At 40.1% G+C, this 19,146-nt stretch overlaps 1 protein-coding gene across 2 annotated transcripts; it reads right to left on the reverse strand.

The window, feature by feature from the left end:
* Positions 1 to 367: 367 nt before the first annotated feature.
* On the reverse strand, positions 368 to 18,733 carry HERPUD2 (HERPUD family member 2). 2 transcript variants are annotated; one of them, XM_072329923.1, is made up of 8 exons: positions 18,450 to 18,733; positions 13,104 to 13,181; positions 9,788 to 9,901; positions 7,429 to 7,586; positions 2,989 to 3,111; positions 2,346 to 2,669; positions 1,412 to 1,526; positions 368 to 1,140 (listed from the first exon to the last, which is right to left on the reverse strand). In XM_072329923.1, exons 1-8 carry the CDS (start codon positions 18,594 to 18,596, stop codon positions 979 to 981), a joined length of 1,221 nt encoding a protein of 406 aa, XP_072186024.1. In that variant the 5' UTR covers positions 18,597 to 18,733; the 3' UTR covers positions 368 to 978. The 2 variants fall into 2 exon arrangements, with proteins under 2 accessions (XP_072186024.1, XP_072186025.1); XM_072329924.1 differs by lacking the exon at positions 13,104 to 13,181.
* Between the last annotated feature and the right edge of the window lie 413 nt (positions 18,734 to 19,146).

Below are 19,146 nucleotides of genomic sequence, written 5' to 3' on the forward strand. Positions count from 1 at the left end.
GGATCAACAGGATCCCAGCAGCCATTCTGAAGTTAGACAAGACACAAATTAAGGACAAATATAAGCAAAGCTTCTCAACAGTCTAAAATCTGAAGTAAACTGGAAACTGACAGCAGCACTGTCATTCCCTTATGTAAAATGTTCTTTTTTTCTGTTTTATTTTAGAAAGAACACCAAGAGAATACAGATACCACGACGCTGAGCTCCTACCTGTAGTGGTACAGCACTGCTGCAAACACATCACCGTACACAATATCAGTAATGCCACCGTGATTAACTTTATTCCACTCTCAGTCATATCCCTCTTCCTTAACAATGCACTGTTCAGTTGTCTGCATTCAAATATGCATATAAACATCCAAAAGAGTCGCCGTAATAGTTTTTATTAAAAAAAACTAATTTACATGTTTCTCCCCCCCAGTACAGCTATGTTTTTTAAAAAGTACTGCATGTATCAAACATTTAAGGTTTACCCCATCACTTCTGATTCTCTTTGAAGAGCTGTTAGCCACCTCGACATCTGGGAACAATGCGAGCTCCAGATCTCAGTTCATACCTGCACGGAACTAACTCAACATACACTGAAATTATTCAGACAGCGTTTAGGAAGGTCTGTCACCATTGCTGATTTTTAACAGCTCTTTAAAGAGGTAGTGGTGCAGATTAAGTACAAGCTTCTTGCCTCAGTGTAATACACATCTGAAATCAAAATAAAACATGGAAGACCAGTATCTTTACATTTCGTTCTTCAGAAAAAGAAGAATCTTAAGGAAAGCATTTAGTAGTCCACTTGTGCTTAAAATACATAATGCATGAGAAAGCCAAAAGAAAAAAAAAAATACACATTTTTGTACATCATGATCAAAAAGATAATATTATAAATTTTATGAAATTGCACTGCGTTTAAAACACTCTCTAGAATCTGCTCCACTTCTGTGTATGGCTACTGAGACTGTCTGATGCAGTTCCTCTTTCATTTTAATTGCCAACCTGTGGAGGCCCTTCAGGGATGAGTGATGTGAAGAAGGTTGTGATAAAGGACCAAGCAGAAGCCATGAATCCAGGCTGCTGCTCTACATTGGCATCTTCACCTGCATCTTCTCCACTGTCTTCATCAATCCCGTCATCCATAAGTCGTTCCTTTAAATAATGGAAATTAAAGCAATTCAGCTACTTCCTTTCAGAGCTCTAACAGAAGCTAACAGCAATATCGTACTGCATTAAGTAAGCAAAGGTACATGACTGAAGCAGAGACAGTCACACTGGAAAGACAGATTTAAGCATTTCCACAGTGTTTTTCCATCTTACATATTCCCAATTCAAGATAGTTTTTTTCCTATTATCAACAGGCATTTATACTTCACAATATAATACCTTAGAAGTCTTACAAGGTATATATGCTCCTACTCACCATCTCTTCAAGATCAGGATTATTTCCATTTTGCCCATCACGGTTCCCTTCCACATTATTGGCTGCTTGTTGCTGGCCACCCTCTTGCCTAAAGGGGAACCATCCAGCCTGGTGTCTACGTAAGAAAATGGAACAGCTGAGATTCTCTTTTATAAGGAAGGATAATTTTCTCTTTGCCATTGCATTAATTTGTACAAGTGCTTTCAAATGAAAGAAGCTGTAAGACTTCTGGACAAGTGTGCACTTCAAGGCAGAACAGCTATTCCTTGATTTCTGGGTTAGGAAAAGTCTCACTAGGTTCACAGCCACCTGAGCCAGAAGATGTACTTTCTTTCAATAAGGGAACTGACAACAACAGTACTGATACGTCTTAACAAAAGGTGAACAGTATAGGTCTGTATGATGCATGATAAAAGCAAAAGCACCCTGCAGTTCTGCCAGATGTAGTTTCCACTGTAAGCAACAGGCCCATATATTTGTGCCTGACAATTCACTCCATAAATTACACACATTTTTGGTGTATAAATGAGCTCAGCTCTGCAGTTCTCTCTTCAAATACAAGCAGTAAAGTTTTTAAATTTACACAAGAATACAGCTGAGTTATTACGTGAACCCCCCTCCCCAACATCTGCTTTCTTCATTTCCAACCTCAAATTCTACAATACCGCTCTGTCAGTATCACTGACATTTAAAAGCAATGTGTTTCAAGTGTCAAGTTGTATCCAAGTTACTGTAAAAACATTTCATAAATGCATTCCTCCCCCCTTCAAATTGGCTCCTCTCCTTATCTGAGATTTAAATTTGAACACACCTTACAGTGAAGGAACAATATCTAAACTTTTGTATTTGAAGCATCACTCACACTTCAAAGACTGTATGCTAGCACTATGTTGTATATATCTGATCCAGGGTTATACTTAAGGGTTGTACTCACAAGTAAACCAGTAGCATGGCTCCCATTACCATCACAAACCGACTGAAGGAAGAATAGAAGTATACAATGCTCAGAAGAATAGCTGCTCTAGAGAATGTGTACATCCAGTCCAGCCAATCCCGGTTGAAGTCCTCCTCATTCACCACAGGGCCTCCCTGGGCATTCATCTGAACATTCGGGTTCACAGGCCTGTTGTCCTGGATGGCTACATTGGGCACTGCTGCAGGCTCATTTGCAGGAGCACGTTGTGAATTTACAGCCTGAGCAACAGCAGATCTCACTGGTTCAGTGCTGGATGTCACTTGGGCTGAAACAGCAGCTTGGCTAGAGATTCAAATACAAAAGTTCTGTCAATAAGCATGAAGTAGTTTCTAAGCCTACCCTTGTCTTCTTTCCTGCACCACCAAACACACAGTTTCAGACATAGCATGGGTCAAAACATTCTTCCCTTAAATCCTTACTTGTTAATACAATAATTTAATTCCAATCCAAAGCTGGATTTCGTATTTTTTTGGATAAAGTTTGTCCATGTACAAACAGTACATTCAGACAAAGCAAGCACAAACATTTTGATGCTGCAAATAAGAATTTAAGATCTTCATTTCAGCGTAACACAGCACTACCTAATACAACGTAAACTTACTATTGCATGTAGTACTGACGTGCATACATTTGTTGCCACCATATCATCTGAAAGGGACTGAATGCAGGATACACAGGAAATCCAGCAGGAATAGCCTGGCCTGGAAACTGGTTGCCTAAATTGCTGTGGAAGGATTAAAAGAAAAATATCATCCAGTTCTGTATTTTCACATTTATAGAATGCTTCAGTACTAAGAAGCAGTTAAAAGTGACACTTCTCGTTTCATCAGTCCTTCTGAAATAGCGCACCTAAATAACACTGAAATATGGAAAGATCATCCAGACTATTCCAAAAGAGCTCTTCATTTTCATGCAGTAAATTAGCAAGTTATTTCCATGTAAGGAAGGCTGGCATTTCTGAAGTTAAAGATTTCTGTCACAAGCCTCATCACTGGGACAGAATGAACAAGCTGTCAGTTAGTTAATATTTTGCCATCCATTTAATTCCTTTTAAGCTCTGATGCCTTAGAGGCATTACGGGAGATGTAAAACTTACAAGCTTCTGTAGCTTTCTTTTAGAAGTAATGCTGCTATGATTGCTGACAAAGGACTGAACATAAGCAAAGAGATCAAAACATCCTTCAGATACAGAGTATATAGACCACAACTGGTAAAGCACTGAAAGTGCATCATTCTTCCCACTTCATACTTAACATCATAAAGGCCTGTAGGAAGGAGAATCCCTTAACTCTGATTCACCTGCAGGAGAAGAAAACTTACATATAAACCTCTAAAGTTACTATTTTTGTCTGCTTTTAAACTTTGACTGCTCTTATCTCCTATATCACACAGCATGTTCTGGCAAGATTTCTAACACTCTCCCCCCAAAGATTTTGATGCACTGAACTGCAGTAGACACAGACATCTTTTGGGGTAGCATGAGAGTATAAAGCATGAAGTTCACTCAGACTGCAAACAGCAAGTGGTGGGTTGTTAGAGTTAGGATAGTACGGTTAGGTTGTGGTTGGACTCTACAACCTTCAAGGTCTTTTCCAACCTGAGCAAGTCTATGATTCTAATAGTTCCACAAACTACACCTGTTCTCTAAGTTAGGCACTCCCTGTAAAGGTAACAGCAAGAGACATCCTCAGTATGTCAGAATGCCTGATACAGAAGGCACACACAGAAAGGAGGGTGGGAGGAAGGTGTACAAACCTCTTTCCATCTTATACGTGAAAAAGTACTTCACTGTCATTCTGGATGAGAGCCTGCCTGGCAACTCTGCTAAAAACTCAGTTAGTTGTTTTTGGATTTAGTCATTACGTACTTTGATAAAAGTCTTTGTCATCTCACATCACTGACAATAACTGCATTTGTTGAACAACCTTGGCCCACAAAGACAATTGATTTACAAGTAATTTCATATGAGACTGTGATATCAGCTTCAAGTGCTATTTCAACATCCTCCACGGTATACTTGCTACACAAGTATGTAACACAGTAAGCAAATGCTACTAACGAAGCAAAGCTGGTATTTGTGGTCTGGAACATTCTGTTTGCTGTCTGTACGTCATTCTGTCACCCACTTTTAAACACCAGCATGTACACAATGCAAAAACATTTCTTTAGGTGGGCTGCCCACTCTCGACAAATAATCCTGCCGCCTTCACGTTTCTCATCTGTTCACTGCTTCCAAATACACTCCAATCTGAAATGCAAGCCATTTCAGGACTGAATCCATCTGTTCTTGTTGTACCCACACAGTACAGTGGGGTCCTGAACTAAGTCCAAAGGAGCAGACAACGTTGTTCTTGCTCTCCACAGAGACAGACTGACTTGGTAGACAAGCAGAGTACTTGTCCAGTCCCACCACAAATCTAGATTTTTAGACAATGCAATTCATAAAAACTCTGAAGCAAGAAATAATGTTGAAATATTACAGAGAACAACATTGAAAAACCTGGCTTAGCTGTTTTCTCAATCAGGATTTGATTTGTACACTGAAGTTCTGTGCCAGGAACTGAAAAAAAACACCAAAAACCAACACTTCATTGCCAAATATTCATGCTATTTATTTGTACTAATTAATCTACTAATGAAAATGTTGCAAAATGTTCAAGGGAATGAACCCTCATGACGGCAGACCTTTTTGCATCAGTAAAGTCTTTAGTTCATCATGCAGCTAAAATAAAGCTGTGTTTGGTCATGAAACAACAAGAAAAATCCACAAAGCAACATAAGTTTCAGCTACAAACCGCCACCGTTCATAACAAGTCCCTGTCTATATAAGAATTACACTAATGCTAGATTTCATTGCCCCAGATGATGTTTAAGAGAATACCTAAAACAACGGCAGATATTTCATATTGCTGGAACAGAGGTAGCAGATGAATGTTTTTGCTTCAGCACACTAACTGAGAAGACTACTAACAGAACTAAAGAAGGTGTTACAAGTAGACAACAGACTACAACAGTCACTGGCACAGACCAGCTATTAGAGCAAAGCCAGTGCCTAGAAGCCCAAAGGAAAAAATAATAACAATAATCTCAGTTTTCCATACTGTTCCATTAATTCTACAAAGAGACTTAAGATTATTTAAGATGCATTTATCCTGGCATCTCTGTTCAGATCAGGACTGTGCTCTTGAAGCAAATCTCCCAGTTATTTCCTCTTATTATTCTTTTAACTGCATCAAAGAATGCTCTTGGATCGCTATTTGGATTTCTTTTCAGCTTCACTAAATTGAAAAACTTGCTTCAGGAGCACTGCTAATGCACTTCAGCAACAAATCATAGAATCACAGAACGGCCTGGGCTGAAAAGGACCACAATGATCATCTATACTTTTAACCCCCCCGCTATGTGCAGGGTTACCAACCACTCAGGCTGCCCAGAGTCACATCCAGCCTGGAGAGCCACATCCAGCCTGGTACGCACAAATGCTAGCTGATCACAGTAGATGTAATCCAAATAAGACAGAAAGCCCTGAAATATGTGAAGTGTTGATGCCAAGTCCTCAGTAGCTCTTTCAGTCTACAAATCCACTTCTCTCAATCCACATTAACTGCTAATACACATAAAGTCTTAGAATAACTTAAATCAAAATCATTTTTCAAACACTAAAGACTTCTGAACTGACTCATCCTGAGTGTATCTTAACTATTTCATCCAAAGCACAACAAACAATTCTGCTGCTTTTTTGAAGTCTGCAGGCTATTGCAGTTCACCACGCACACTGACAGAAAAAAATACATATGTCATGTTCAGGGTATGTTTATAAGAAGTTAATTTTGAAAGAAAAATAGACATCTTACAAATGAGTAACATAATATTCAAAAATTGCTCCTGGAATTAATTTACAGTACACTGAGCCACAGTCCTGCATGTCAGTGACCTACTGTCACCTACCTTTGTCATAAAGGCAAGTATAACCACTTCCACAGAGACTGATGCAGTCAGAATAAGATGAATGCTCCACTGAATGCAAAAAGCGATCTCTTCTTTAGGAGAGATCACATTTCAGATGAATAATACAATGGACTTGAAAAAACTCAGGATGAAAACAGTACAGTTGAGGTTAACTCCAACAGGACAATAAACTAATTGAAGCAAATTGAAATATAATTTTAACAGTTCTTGACATCTGTTTTCCTCAGTGACAGAAATCAGCATTACCATTGGCAGATTCATAGGCTGCTCTTGAGGGCCTACCCCCAGTACTCACTAAAAACACCTGCAAACTATACACAGCACTATTGGAGAACACCTTGTCAAAAAATAATAATAATTCTTGAAAGCATTCCCTAAGGAGCTAACACATAAGAATATATTATCCTCCTGTCTTCCCACTGGAAGAAAACTAAACCAACATTAATAAGAAGCTACGAGATCATGCAGGATAAGATTCCCTAAAGCTACTTCATAAGTGCAAAAAAGAAAAAGACAGGGTTTCAAAAGTTAACAGATCAATAAGTGCACAGATGGGTTGTTTTTCACACAGGAAAATAAGATATTGTAGGTTCAGAAACTTGTACTTAAAAGACCTCGTTTCTAAAATTGAATTCGATATGAACAAGTGAAGAGTTAAATCTCATATGAGCCAAAAAATAAATAAATAAGAACCATCATATTCTGGTAAAAATTGAGTCTTGCTGATTATAATAAGGACAAGAAAGAGCAACCAAGCATGAATTTGATCAGTTACATCCATTAACTACAACCATTAGAGAAACACTTGTTCCCATCAACGGAACATAGAGAGCAGAAAGAACAAAGCAAAGAACAGCCTGAAGCAGAGCACCATAAACACTTACTCTTTGAATGACTCCTGCCTTAAAAACATTAATGCTCATATGAAAAGATGCTTCTGAACGTGACTTATGCTTTGAGACAAAACAGCCAAATCATTTTGAAGACTGCTAAAGAAGCATAACTGTAATGGAACATTTAAGAGTATTTTAAAGAGTATAAAGCAATTCTTAGCTCTTCCAGTCTCACTTACCCCTGCATTACATAAGGAAACTGGTGGCTCGGTATGGGATTGCTCTGTGCTTGTGGAAGATTACGATGTCTCACTCCATCTGCACTAGTGTTCAAAGACGTAGATGAAGCTTCTTGGTTTGTGGGTGAGGCAGCAGTCGATCCAGAATGGTCCAGACTCTTCAAAATAAATAAAACTGAGGTTAATGACATTTTTACCACAATAACAAAACTCACAACTGTCTCCTAAGAAAGTGATTTGCTTTAAACGTTTTGGTTTATAACTGTTCTATTGCACATGTAAGCAACAAGCAAGATTAGTAGGGTTGCATCTACTCTGGCACAGTTTTAGGTTAAAAAAAAAACAGGAAAATGAAAATTGCACTCAGGTGCACCTAAGTTTCAGAAGCACACAACCCATGACAGCTCCAAGGGAAACCCATAAATCATCGGGAAACAAGGTTTCAAAAAGCTGAAACAAAGAAAAGCTTAATTAAAAAAACATCAGCAGCAAGGAATTCAAGAGGCTACTGTTAACACATTGTTAGCAGGTGTAATCATAAACTCAGGTTGTGGCTTTACATCCAGAGACAAGAGGTGCCCACTGTAGAACAAAATACCTCTCTCCTTTGTCCTTGCTTTCAGTTTCCCATTCTACTCTTCTAATCACCATATTCAACCTGACAGACACCCAATCCAAATTACTGTGCCAGCTGCTGGGGGTAGGGGAAGGGAATAACAAGAAAGCACCTAGGAACTCTGCAGGCTCCCATGAACACACCTACATAGGTCTCAGGTCTTCAACACATTCCAGAAGAAATACTTAACTCTGGAAGCAGGACAACAACTGGCTCTCCTAGATCATTTGTCACCACCACGAGACTGTAATTCCATCACCAAGATGCATTATTTTAGTTTTATTATATCCCTAAATCCTATTGCTAAGCATTATTTTGATGTTTACTTTTAAAAATAAAACAAACAAAAACCCTCTTCAAATCTGACAACTCAGTCAAGACATCTTCAATGTATTTGCCCTACAAAGGAAAACAAGAAAAAATTACCACTAGACAGTAGGGAAAACAGAAAAAACCACAAATGGAAGAACAAAGGCCATCTAAGCCTTGGAATTTGGTTGCTTGCTTTCAAGTATCATAAACTTAACACTGCACACACCGACTGCTTTAAGTACTCATTAATACTCATTAACATCACTTGTACCTGATCTACGTAGCAATAAAACAAATGATCCCTTTGTACTTCGCTGTTTACAAGTACAACAGTCTTTGGAAAGACGTTGCAATGACTATCCACTCTTCTACCACTGAAACTGCCAATTTTTATGTCACATAGCAGTCAGAAACAGCACACTCTCAATAAAAGAATCAGGACAGAAGGCTTATTACTGAAAGGGTATTTCACGTGTTGATAATCAACACACCACAGATGAAGAGTAACGGTTTTGTAAACTCCCCTTTCTGACTAACCTTTGTGGATCACTTCATGATACCACCAGCTCTGGAAAAGCCAAGAAAATTACAGTAACAACCAGCACATCATCAGAAACGTTGCTTTCCCTTCTGTTAAAACTGAATACAACTACAGAAAAATGTCACTTTCAATGTAGGAGAAGGGAAGGGTGAAGAACAGAACTCAAAATGCACAAAAAAAAATAAATAGATCCTATGAACAACTTACCAATACCACATTACAAATGCTTTCTATTCCTTATCTCCTTATAGCCTACCAACACCACTGATTGCCTTAGAACTACCGAAGTATAGGCCAGTTCTTGTCAGGCAGAAGGAACACTGGCCAAGTTCCACCATTCTCCAAAGGAAGGCACTAATTTGACTGGTCTTTCTTCAGAAGAAGGTAATCACAAAACTAACTGGAATCGCAAAGATACAGGAAGATGGAAAGAAAGGAAGAGACACTGTTCCATAAAGTGGGGAAGAAATAATAGGTTAGAGGAAGTAGCATATCTAAAGAAAAAGGGTACGTTATAGTTTATTTAATTAAACAAAGTGGCACCTTTACATAATCAACTATAATTCTATGCATTCACAAGATAGACTCTGCTTTCACCACACACTTTTACAGAACATTTTAGAAATGAGAAGATAACTCGCTGAACGGCTTCCTCAGTGTAGAAGAAATTAATGTCCTTCATATTGTGTGCCTCCAGTGGCGCAGTGGTAGAATTGCTGCTTGCAACACCAGAGGCCCAGGGTTCGAATCCCCCCTGTGGCGCAAGTGGCAGAAATGCTGCTCTGCTACACAGAGGGCTCGAATCCCGGGAGTTGGACTCGATGATCTCTAAGGTCCCTTCCAACTCGCACGATACTATGATACTATGATGATATTAAAAAACTACTCACTGAGCTACTGCTGGAGGTTGAAGCTCCGTGACCACCTCTACTGGTGCTTGGTTTTGGAGAACTTGGAGGTGTCCGGGAAGTACATACCAGATGAACCATATGATATTCATCTTGCTAAAAATCAAAGAGATGGAAGAGCTAAAGCAACAGTATTTGCAAAACTTACGAGCAAAATCTCTGCTTAAAAATCCACTTTCAAAAGTTCCTTTTTAATCAATTAATACATTATACAAAATAAGATTATTATACAATAATAATCATATATATACAATATAATCTTGTATAAGATTAATTATACAAAAACCAACCCTAAACAAGAGATACTTGTTTCAGAACTAAGTTTTTCTTCATAGCTGACCACAATTACACACTAAGCATTCACTTACCCACAGTTTCCCCTAACGCTGCAGTCTAGCAGAACCCATGGAACATTACACAAGAGAAATGTAAAGAAGCACGGGTTAGGCTTTGACTTTTATTTTGGGAAAAAAAAATTATACTCTTTACAATGTTCAGTTTCCCAGATGCTAAGAATGTCTTCATTTGTGTTAAGATTTAATGAAGAGAGTTATTCAGTAACAGGAAAAACATAGAATGGAGCTAGAATTCCACAAGCAGGACAAGATAAGAAAGATACACTAATCATTGCAGTTTAAGCTTAACTCAAGCCTACCCTGCAGATACCACCCAGTTAAGAATTACTGCCGATACTCCACACTCTGAAAACGCTATGCAAAGCATCAAACTAGATTTAAGTACTCCTAAATACTTGCGAGAAAGTGAACCAATTGGACCACTCAAAGCCATGTCAGCAATGAAAGTAATTGGCTTACACCAGTTCTTTGTGAATATGCTCCCCTACAAAACATGGATGCCGTAACAAACTTCAATCTGAATCTGTTCTACCATACCAAACGAAACCATTTGGCCACAGCAACAAAAATAGCTATGCATACTTAAACTGCACACTACAGCTTCCTTGTAATCAAATTCTATATGCAAATATACCGGGGGAAAAAAAAACAGCTATCACCTACTGAAATCAGTGCAGCGCAGTCAGGCTACAGCACATAATGTGATGACATATAGAAATACTGTTTCTTTTAAAGTATAATAAAGATATATGTTAAAAGCATTTACTCATTTTTCAGCTTTGACCTTTAGGAATTAAAAAAACTGCACAACCACTTCTTATATACCACTGCGCATTCTGGCTAGCATAGCCTTTCTCTATGCACACTCACTGCAACTCCTCTGCATAAATCAGTTTCTAGTCACAAGCGCAGCCTCACTGTTACCCTGTCACTTCCTACTAGTTGGTGATGGCAAGCAATAATGAGATAGCACTGAACACAAGTGATTAGCACTCTACCAAGTCGAAAGCTTTGAACCTAATTACTTACCTTCTTTCTACAAAAGAACTTCAGTGACTTAGAGAGGCAAAGAAAGGCAAGTGACTGTTTATTAAAACATATTATTGATATCTAACACACTGAAGATCACTACGCTTGAAGCCAACCAGCCTCCAGGTTATTTCTTATTAGCAAAATGACATTATTCAGTATCATAAAAGCAAGGATCACAGAGCTAGTCTGAAAGACTTGGTAAATCTTGTGAGAATAACAGGAGTTTACAGTTAAATGAACAGGAAGAATACAGAATGAAATTGAAATTATGAGTAATCATATCTTTCTTTCAAAAGCATAAGCACAAAGTAAGTAACTTCTTTCCCCCCCCTCCTTGTACTTATTACATATGGATATTTTTTCTCATTTCAGTAAGCTTCCATAACTGATCCTAAGGCCTATACTGAGTAAAATGCTCATAAAAACATCCCTTGAATACTGAAGGAAGACAGTTTCTCTATCAGATTAACAAGGCTTGACATAGTTTGTATCTACTGCTAGAGTTTGCTGTTGGCAGACCAAGTGAATTTAAAGGATTTGGACTTGATTTAGCTCGTCACAATCTCTGCTTTGAACAAAGCTAGATAAATATTTTTACAAACCTTTAAGCTGCGCAGGATAACAGTTGGCAACAGTTCAGCCACAGTTCTGTAGTAAACTTATACACAGTAAATATAATCACATTTTTCATACACAGGTAAACCTATCTTGGTGAGATTTCTTTCAGAATCAAGACCATGAAGAAACAAGAGCAGCAGCCTACTTAAGCAATACACAAGATTCTGCTTTATCACTTTCTCCATATTTGACATGGAAGTTCACTTACTTTTAGTAAAGAATTCTTCTCCTTTGGAGGAGACTTTACTCTGAACAAAACGGAGAAGCGTAACTCAACTCCGCAGTTTTTACACTGAGTTTAATTGCAGTATTTTACTAAAAAGTATTATTACCAGCACTCATGGAACCGTATTACTGACTTTACATGGCATGATGTAACAACTGTTAGTGACTTAAAACACTTTCTAAATATAGCTTTTGATGCATCCAGGTCTGCTTGATGGAAGTTTTAAGAATAATCAACAGTGCGCTAGATTATCTGTTAGCATCAAACTCGAAACACAGAAAGCTCTTGAAAATCTACCCTCTTAGGGTATTTCTTTTTCTCTACATTAGGAACTTTACTAACATAATGAAGTTCCTATTACTCAACAGCACCCACTTAAGCTACGCAAATCCAACCTGAGAACCAACCATGTGTATTTCAGGATGTCATACATTAATGTCCCAGGTATTCAGGATTTGGGTTAAATCTACCCATAGCCTTAGGAATATAAAGCCAGATAAGCCAGCAAAATAAAGACATTTGTTGGTTCTTGCATCTTTTAAAACACTGGGAACAGCTAATACCTGAAGAATAAAGCCAGGGCAACAGACAGCTTTCCCAGCAAAACCATCTGTGTATTTAAAAGTCTTTACTTGCATGTAAAACATTGCCCTTAGTTTATTCACAAGCCCCTTTTGGTTTTGTTTTTTAAGCCTAAATTGTTGGATATAAATAAGTACAGGAAATTAAATGACACCCAAAACTTTAACAGAATTCTGTTAAATAATCCTGCTTGAGTCAAAGCAGGAAATGTCCATGAAGCCATTCCCCATTGCACATCACTTGTTTGGGACTTAGGCAGGCTAATTCTTTCATCAATAAGAAACATCCCTCAATCCAGCAGTGTTACAGTCATACCAACATGGATAGTTGAAAATACATTCTCCAAAATATATCAACATTATTCAGTTGGTCACACGCTGTACCTTATTATTAAAATCTGAAGTTAAACAACGCAAACTAAATTCCTATTTCCTAAAATGTGCTTTTTTTCTCAGCAATCATACGGTGTCGATATAAAGCTTACTTTTCTGAGAACATCTTTCAGCTGCAGGTGATCGGGAAGCAGTCTGCCAGAATACACCAGTCTCTGATCCTTTGTGGACTAGGAGATGGGACAAAGAGAGGAATTTAGCTTTTTCCAGCTGTACAGACAGACAGCTGGTGACAACATTTGCAGATGAGAAAAAAACCCCTTAGCATTCCAACCACCAATGGACAGCCTTTAAAACATTTCAGAGGTCTTCCAAGTCCAACTGGCTATTTACTTCTGAAGTCAAGTCCTGCTGTTACGCACTCACCAAGAGTGCCCTAACATTTAACATCATTTAACTGGTAAACACTGCTCAAGACAACCATTAAGTACATTTCAAAACTCCCTTCGTGTCAAGGAGATTCATTCTTCATCCTGCTCCCATTCCCACACACTTGCTGGGAAAGCAGATGGAGAAGTGGCTGGTGCAAGGAGGGGGGAAAAAATTAGTAGAATGATGGAATAGCCATTAAAATACACAGGACAAGGACAGGTTTTGATTATTTTTTTTTCCCCTGTAAGGAATTTCTGTCATTAGTCTGTCCATTACCAATTCTATCTCCCACCACCCATCAGCCCTCCAAAGAAAACATAAAACAGAAGAAACATGGAGGAAGGTAGTAAAGAACATTTAGAAGCAAAAGGACTTTCTTTTTTACAAGGAGTCTTCAAACTTGAGTAAGTTTTCTTTGCCTGTTCTGAGTACTTCCACGTTTTCTAACAGTATAATAATAAAGATTTATCTACAAATACACTGTGCTCAAATTATAAGGCAATAATGTTTAAATACTCTCTGCTGAGATCACGCTGGCTGTATTTGTGGTACCCTGTTGATACAGTTAAGATTTCAAGTACAGTATAGCATATAACTAAGCTGCCACAACTTAGTGAATAAACAGTTCCTTTCCTAAGAAAAGATGTTTACCCACATAGATACTTCTAGATGTTTACCCATATAGAAACAAGTGTTGCGTTGCTGTGTTGTTGTGAACCCAGCCGTTACCAATTTCAGCTTAGCTACCTGCTTGTACCGTAAGTTAATCCAACAGCTTTCATCACTGCAAAGAACGCTAACCTAACCAAATGCTAGATGAAGAAATCTAGTCTAACACCAGCGGAACTGATACGCATTACCAGCATGAAATATTTGAAGAATCTTCCCACCATCCAAACAGGCAGCTTTACACCCCTTCTCTTTCTGCCCTCCCCCAGTTGCTTTCTCTGCAGGCACAGTAACACTAAGACCCAAACAGCTGAAATTCACACAAACAAGGTAAAGCTTTCACAGAAGTCCTGACAATCGTTTTCCTGGCAGTAAACTTATAGTGACGTCCAGCGACTAGGAGAAAACAGAAGAGTTATGGAACTTAATTCTTCCCCTAAATATTCCAGTCACAAGATTTAGAGACACCCTAAGGCAAGAATTTTAAGTATGCATTCAATCTGAGAAGTGTTTGCTTTAAAAAACTAAATAGTCATCCAAAGTCGTACTAGTTGTACACAATTAGGTACACCGGTTTAAATTACGAGTGGCTAACATCATTTCCCACATGGTCCAATTCAGATTCCTTCCTTCAGTATCACAGATGCAGGCTCCGACATTTCCCCATATAACAAAGTACCTTCTCAAGCACGATACAAGTGCTTTAATAAATAAATCCTTCAGAGATAAGAAACAGTTGGATTAAAATGACCCCTCCGATCTGACAATTATAGTGCTGATGCATTTCAGCTCCCCAAATGAAAAAAAATCCTCTAACCCAAGAGTTTCTTGGGTTTCTTTTTGTTTTTTCTTTAATAAAAGGAGATGGAAGAAAGTGATAAACATGAAAACACGGTGATTCACACATATGCCAAAACAAACTGAACAGGCATTCAACTCATCCTCTGCCAGCGAGAATTCACCAGCCCAGCTCCTGCCTCAAAGAACAACATGCTCACCACTGGAGCAAACACTGAACTGCGATGGAAAAGGACTTCACAATACTAACTGCTGGGCCCAGTCTGAGAAGCAAATTCAAAACACGAGATAAAACAATTCAAGGACTCAAAAGCTAAAGCTCAAACTTGGGATGGAAAAGACAGTTTGCTGATCATAATCCAAAAGCTATGAATTTTAAGTTAGCAATTTATCAGCAATTTTTTCTTCCTTCCATTTTTCAAGCAAGACTCCTACAGTGCTTGATTCAAGTTAAATACACCAAGAAAATTTCCAAAACCATGAAAGTGAAGATAAGGAAGTAAGACCTTTTAGGAGCACGCAGTCTCTGACCTACCCCCAGCTTCAGTTACAAGATATCTGGCTTTCTGGTCATTCAAGCTCTCTGCCACTCTTCCATAGGAAATAAAAACCCAAAGAACCACCACGTATGGTTAGAACTGTGGGAAAAATACATGTGAGGTGACAGGTACTACAGGAAATGAGAAACAGGAGGTTTAAATTAGTGTTTCTGGGCATAACTGATAACAGTGATTAAGACTCAGAATGCAAGATCTGCCAGGTTTGAGATGCACAGATGATTTCCCAAGTACTCTTTTCTTCAATAAACATTTACTTTAGGGACGTTACAACTCTCTGTAACAAATGAAAACTCAGCCCAGTTGGAAAAAAAATTGACAAATATGAACCTTAGTACAGATCCACAAATGCTGATTTAAACCTCTAGCTTATTCATTGGCTTACTAAAGCACAAATTCCAGCTTTAAGTACGACTAACTCAATTCATATCTGCCTGTACTTGGAATTCATACATACGTAAGCCATCCACACAGATGTATCCAGTAAAGTCACAATCGACACTGCCTCAAAGCACAGCCTCGCACTTGCCTATTTTAGCATCTGGGTAGGGAGCTAGGAGATATGGTTTAGGGGTTTACTGTAGCTATGGTAAAGGGAGGACAGTTGGACTAGATGATCTTATACGTCCTTTCCAACCTTGCGTTTCTATGATTTCAACAATCACATTTTCTGAAGACATGCCCTCAACATTCACTCTAAGTGCTGTTACCAAATTCACCATTAGTTTATAAAATAGAAAAGAAACTAAATGTAGATACATATAGGAGAATAAGGTACAAGTCACACGTAGTAACTTGCAAGATTGAACCACAGTGATAGTAGCTGATTCTTATTTTGCATCCTTCTCTTTGAGAACGTTGCAATACTCGCATGCATCATCTGCATTCTGATGTCCCCTCGCGCTTTTAAAATAGCGTGGAGAAGTTATTTCCAGGACATACCAAGTCCATGGAATGTGGATGTTTTCTGACAAGTTTTTGATGCTGCTCTGTTTAAAAAATAAAAGAGGATCTTAAAAGAACAAATGTGTAAACAAATGCTAAATTAAAAACCAAACAAAAAAAAAGCAGCAAGACTACATCAAAACCTGACAAAAGATAAGCTTTCCAATTTGACCATACAGAGGAGATCCCTTTCTTACATCCCCACGTTATTAGTTTGAAAGGCTCTATGAAGGAACAACATTGTGTTTAAGTACAAGTCAGTAAATACATTAAAGCCAAATTAAATTGAAATATTAAGATAATTTTCACTAAAGATACTGCCGGTATCTAACCCAGGACAGTTTTGGGGATTCTAAACTGCTCATTTTAATACTGAGTAGTTAACTGTGAACTACATTTTAGGAAGGTAAGACACACCGAGGAATCAATTTTTAACAGGAGACAGATACTTCAAGCAACTAAAATATAACATCATAATACTGGTTAATATAGCACCACATAAAAGCCTCTTGTTCATTAGGGATTCCTCCTAGAAGAGCATTCCAGCAAGCTCAGGGGATGAATAAGAAAAAGAGTGTTTGAATACAAACACCTCACAAGCGGACATTCTATCAAGGGAGAGGCAGCAATCAACTGAAGCGGTGTCTCTATCTTTTCTGCAGAGGGCAGCCTCTCAGAAGGGAGCTAATAAAAGCAAGAACTAAATCCACAAGTTCTCCACTACAGCGCATCGGTGACACAACTTCTGACTGTCCTCCTGTTTCCTCCTTCAGAAGAAATCCCTTTCAGACACAGCGCTACTATTTTAGGCGTGTTTTCCTCTCCCATCCCCTCAAAAATAAATAAATAATAAATAAAATTAAGGTGTCAATAATCATTTTATTGACTTAAGTGAAGGCTAATCATTTACAATATAAAGGCAACCTTTGTCAGACATTTTGCACAGCAAAGTCCTGGCCCTACATGTCACTGCACCAAAGTCAGTCGCTGCCTTTGTACAGTGTTCTGGAACAGGTTTTCAGAAGAATCAAACACTCCACTCTACCCTACTGCCATTCTAAGCAGGTGTGATGTTTCTATTACAAGGATAAACAGAAATCTGTACGTTTCCACATTAACTGCTGCACAAGACAGCCACTACTGTCACACCAGTCTGCAAGGAGGCTGAAGGAACTGGGGCTGTTTAGTCTGGGGAAAAGGAGGTTGAGGGGAGACCTTACTGCTCTCTTCCAATCCTTGAAAGGTGCTTACAACGAGAGCAGGGCTGGTCTCTTCTCACTGGTAACAGGATGAGGGGAAACAGCCTCAAGTTGCACCAGGGGCAGTTTACATTGGATAGCAGGAAAAATTTCTTTACAGAAAGGGTTGTTAAGCACTGGAATAGGCTCCCCAGGGAGGTGGTTGAGTCACCATCCCTGCATGTGTTTAAAAACCATTTGGATGTGGTGCTCAGGGACATGATTTAGCAGAGTTGTTACGAGTTACAATAGTACAGTTAGGCTGCGGTTGGACTTGATCTTTAAGGTCCTTTCTGACCTGAACAACACTATGATTCTATGAAAACAGCTGATAGCAGCTCCCAGCCCCACCTCAAAAAATGGCACTCCAAAGAAAAAAGAATTCTCAAAAGGCTGTTCATCCCACATTTCAGATGACACTTATGAATACTCGACTACCTGTTCCACCCACGAGCTCACTAGATAACTGAAGTTTGGCTATGTCAGGAGTACTGTGATCAGCACAGACAGAATGCTTACGTTTACAGAAATCAGAAATTAGATTTGATTAAGGGCTACGAACACTGCAATAGGAAAGTTAGGTGGAGCAAGACTAGTGGCCTTCATCAGCACACTTAGCTGCCATCTCCCTAAAGCACACAGAAGAGAAGCTGTTTAGGCTCGGACTCCCCTGGAAGCAGAGAGCCAATCCCCGCACGTACCTCACCGGGGAAGCTGGACTCTTCCTTGTTTATTTCGCACAGCACCCAGCACAGGCCCTGACCTGCGCTCAGAAGCCGTGCGTGCCCATCTCCCCACGTCAGAAGCCACGGAGGCCACCTCGCCAGCGACACGAAGGAGGGGCTGCCCGCCAACTCACCGGCTTGCTGGGGTAAACGTCGGAAAGGTGAGACTTCAACCTGCCCACAGTCCAGTCCAGAAAGCAGCTGATGGTCTGGTCGGTGTACTTCTGGTTGGGCGCCTTGATGATGAGGGTCACCGGGTGGCCCACCACGCCCTGCTCCATGCCGCCGGGCCTGCCCCTCTCCCCCCGCCCGGCACACGGAGCCGCTCGGAGCCGCGGGCCCTCGGGATGGGCTCAGCGCGCAGGGCGGAACTTCCGCAGGCAGCGGGGGGCTCCCATCCCCGCGCCGGGCGGGCAGGGAGAGGGGCGGCTCGGCGCGGCACACGCAGCCCTCCCACCGCCAACGCACACGCGCCCACCCTCGGAAAGCCGCCTCCCGCACCCACAGGAAAGCCCGAGCCGCACCGCACCGCCTCGATCCGCGGCCCCTCGCTGTTTGTGTAAAATGGAGGCCGGAAGCGCGGCCTCCTTCCTCCGCCTCCTCCTCCTCCTCCTCCTCCCCCGCCGCTCCCCGCGCCGGACGCTGAGGGGCGCCCGCAGGCCGCGCGCGAGGCTGGCACTGCGCAGGCGCGCTGCGACCTGCCGCCGGGCAGCGGGAACGCGAGGGGGAGGTGTGACGTGACGTGGCGGCTGTGGGGCGGGAGGGGGCTGTGTGGGCAGGGCCGGCCTGCTCCATAGCTTGTGTCCGTGGTGGGGGTGTCTTCGTGTAATC

This window comes from Excalfactoria chinensis, chromosome 2, assembly GCF_039878825.1.
Source record: "Excalfactoria chinensis isolate bCotChi1 chromosome 2, bCotChi1.hap2, whole genome shotgun sequence".
Lineage (NCBI taxonomy): Eukaryota > Metazoa > Chordata > Aves > Galliformes > Phasianidae > Excalfactoria > Excalfactoria chinensis.

What these genes read in the sequence shown, in the direction of transcription:
- HERPUD2 (XM_072329923.1), bottom strand. Translation starts at nt 18,596, where the DNA reads ATGGAGCAGGGCGTGGTGGGCCACCCGGTGACCCTCATCATCAAGGCG. An exon ending in TGAAAGATGTTCTCAGAAAA is followed by an intron (nt 9,902 to 13,103) that starts GTAAGCTTTATA and finishes TTTGATTTTTAG; the next exon opens with CAAGATGAATATCATATGGT. An exon ending in CGTCAGTACTACATGCAATA is followed by an intron (nt 2,670 to 2,988) that starts GTAAGTTTACGT and finishes TTGAATCTCTAG; the next exon opens with CCAAGCTGCTGTTTCAGCCC.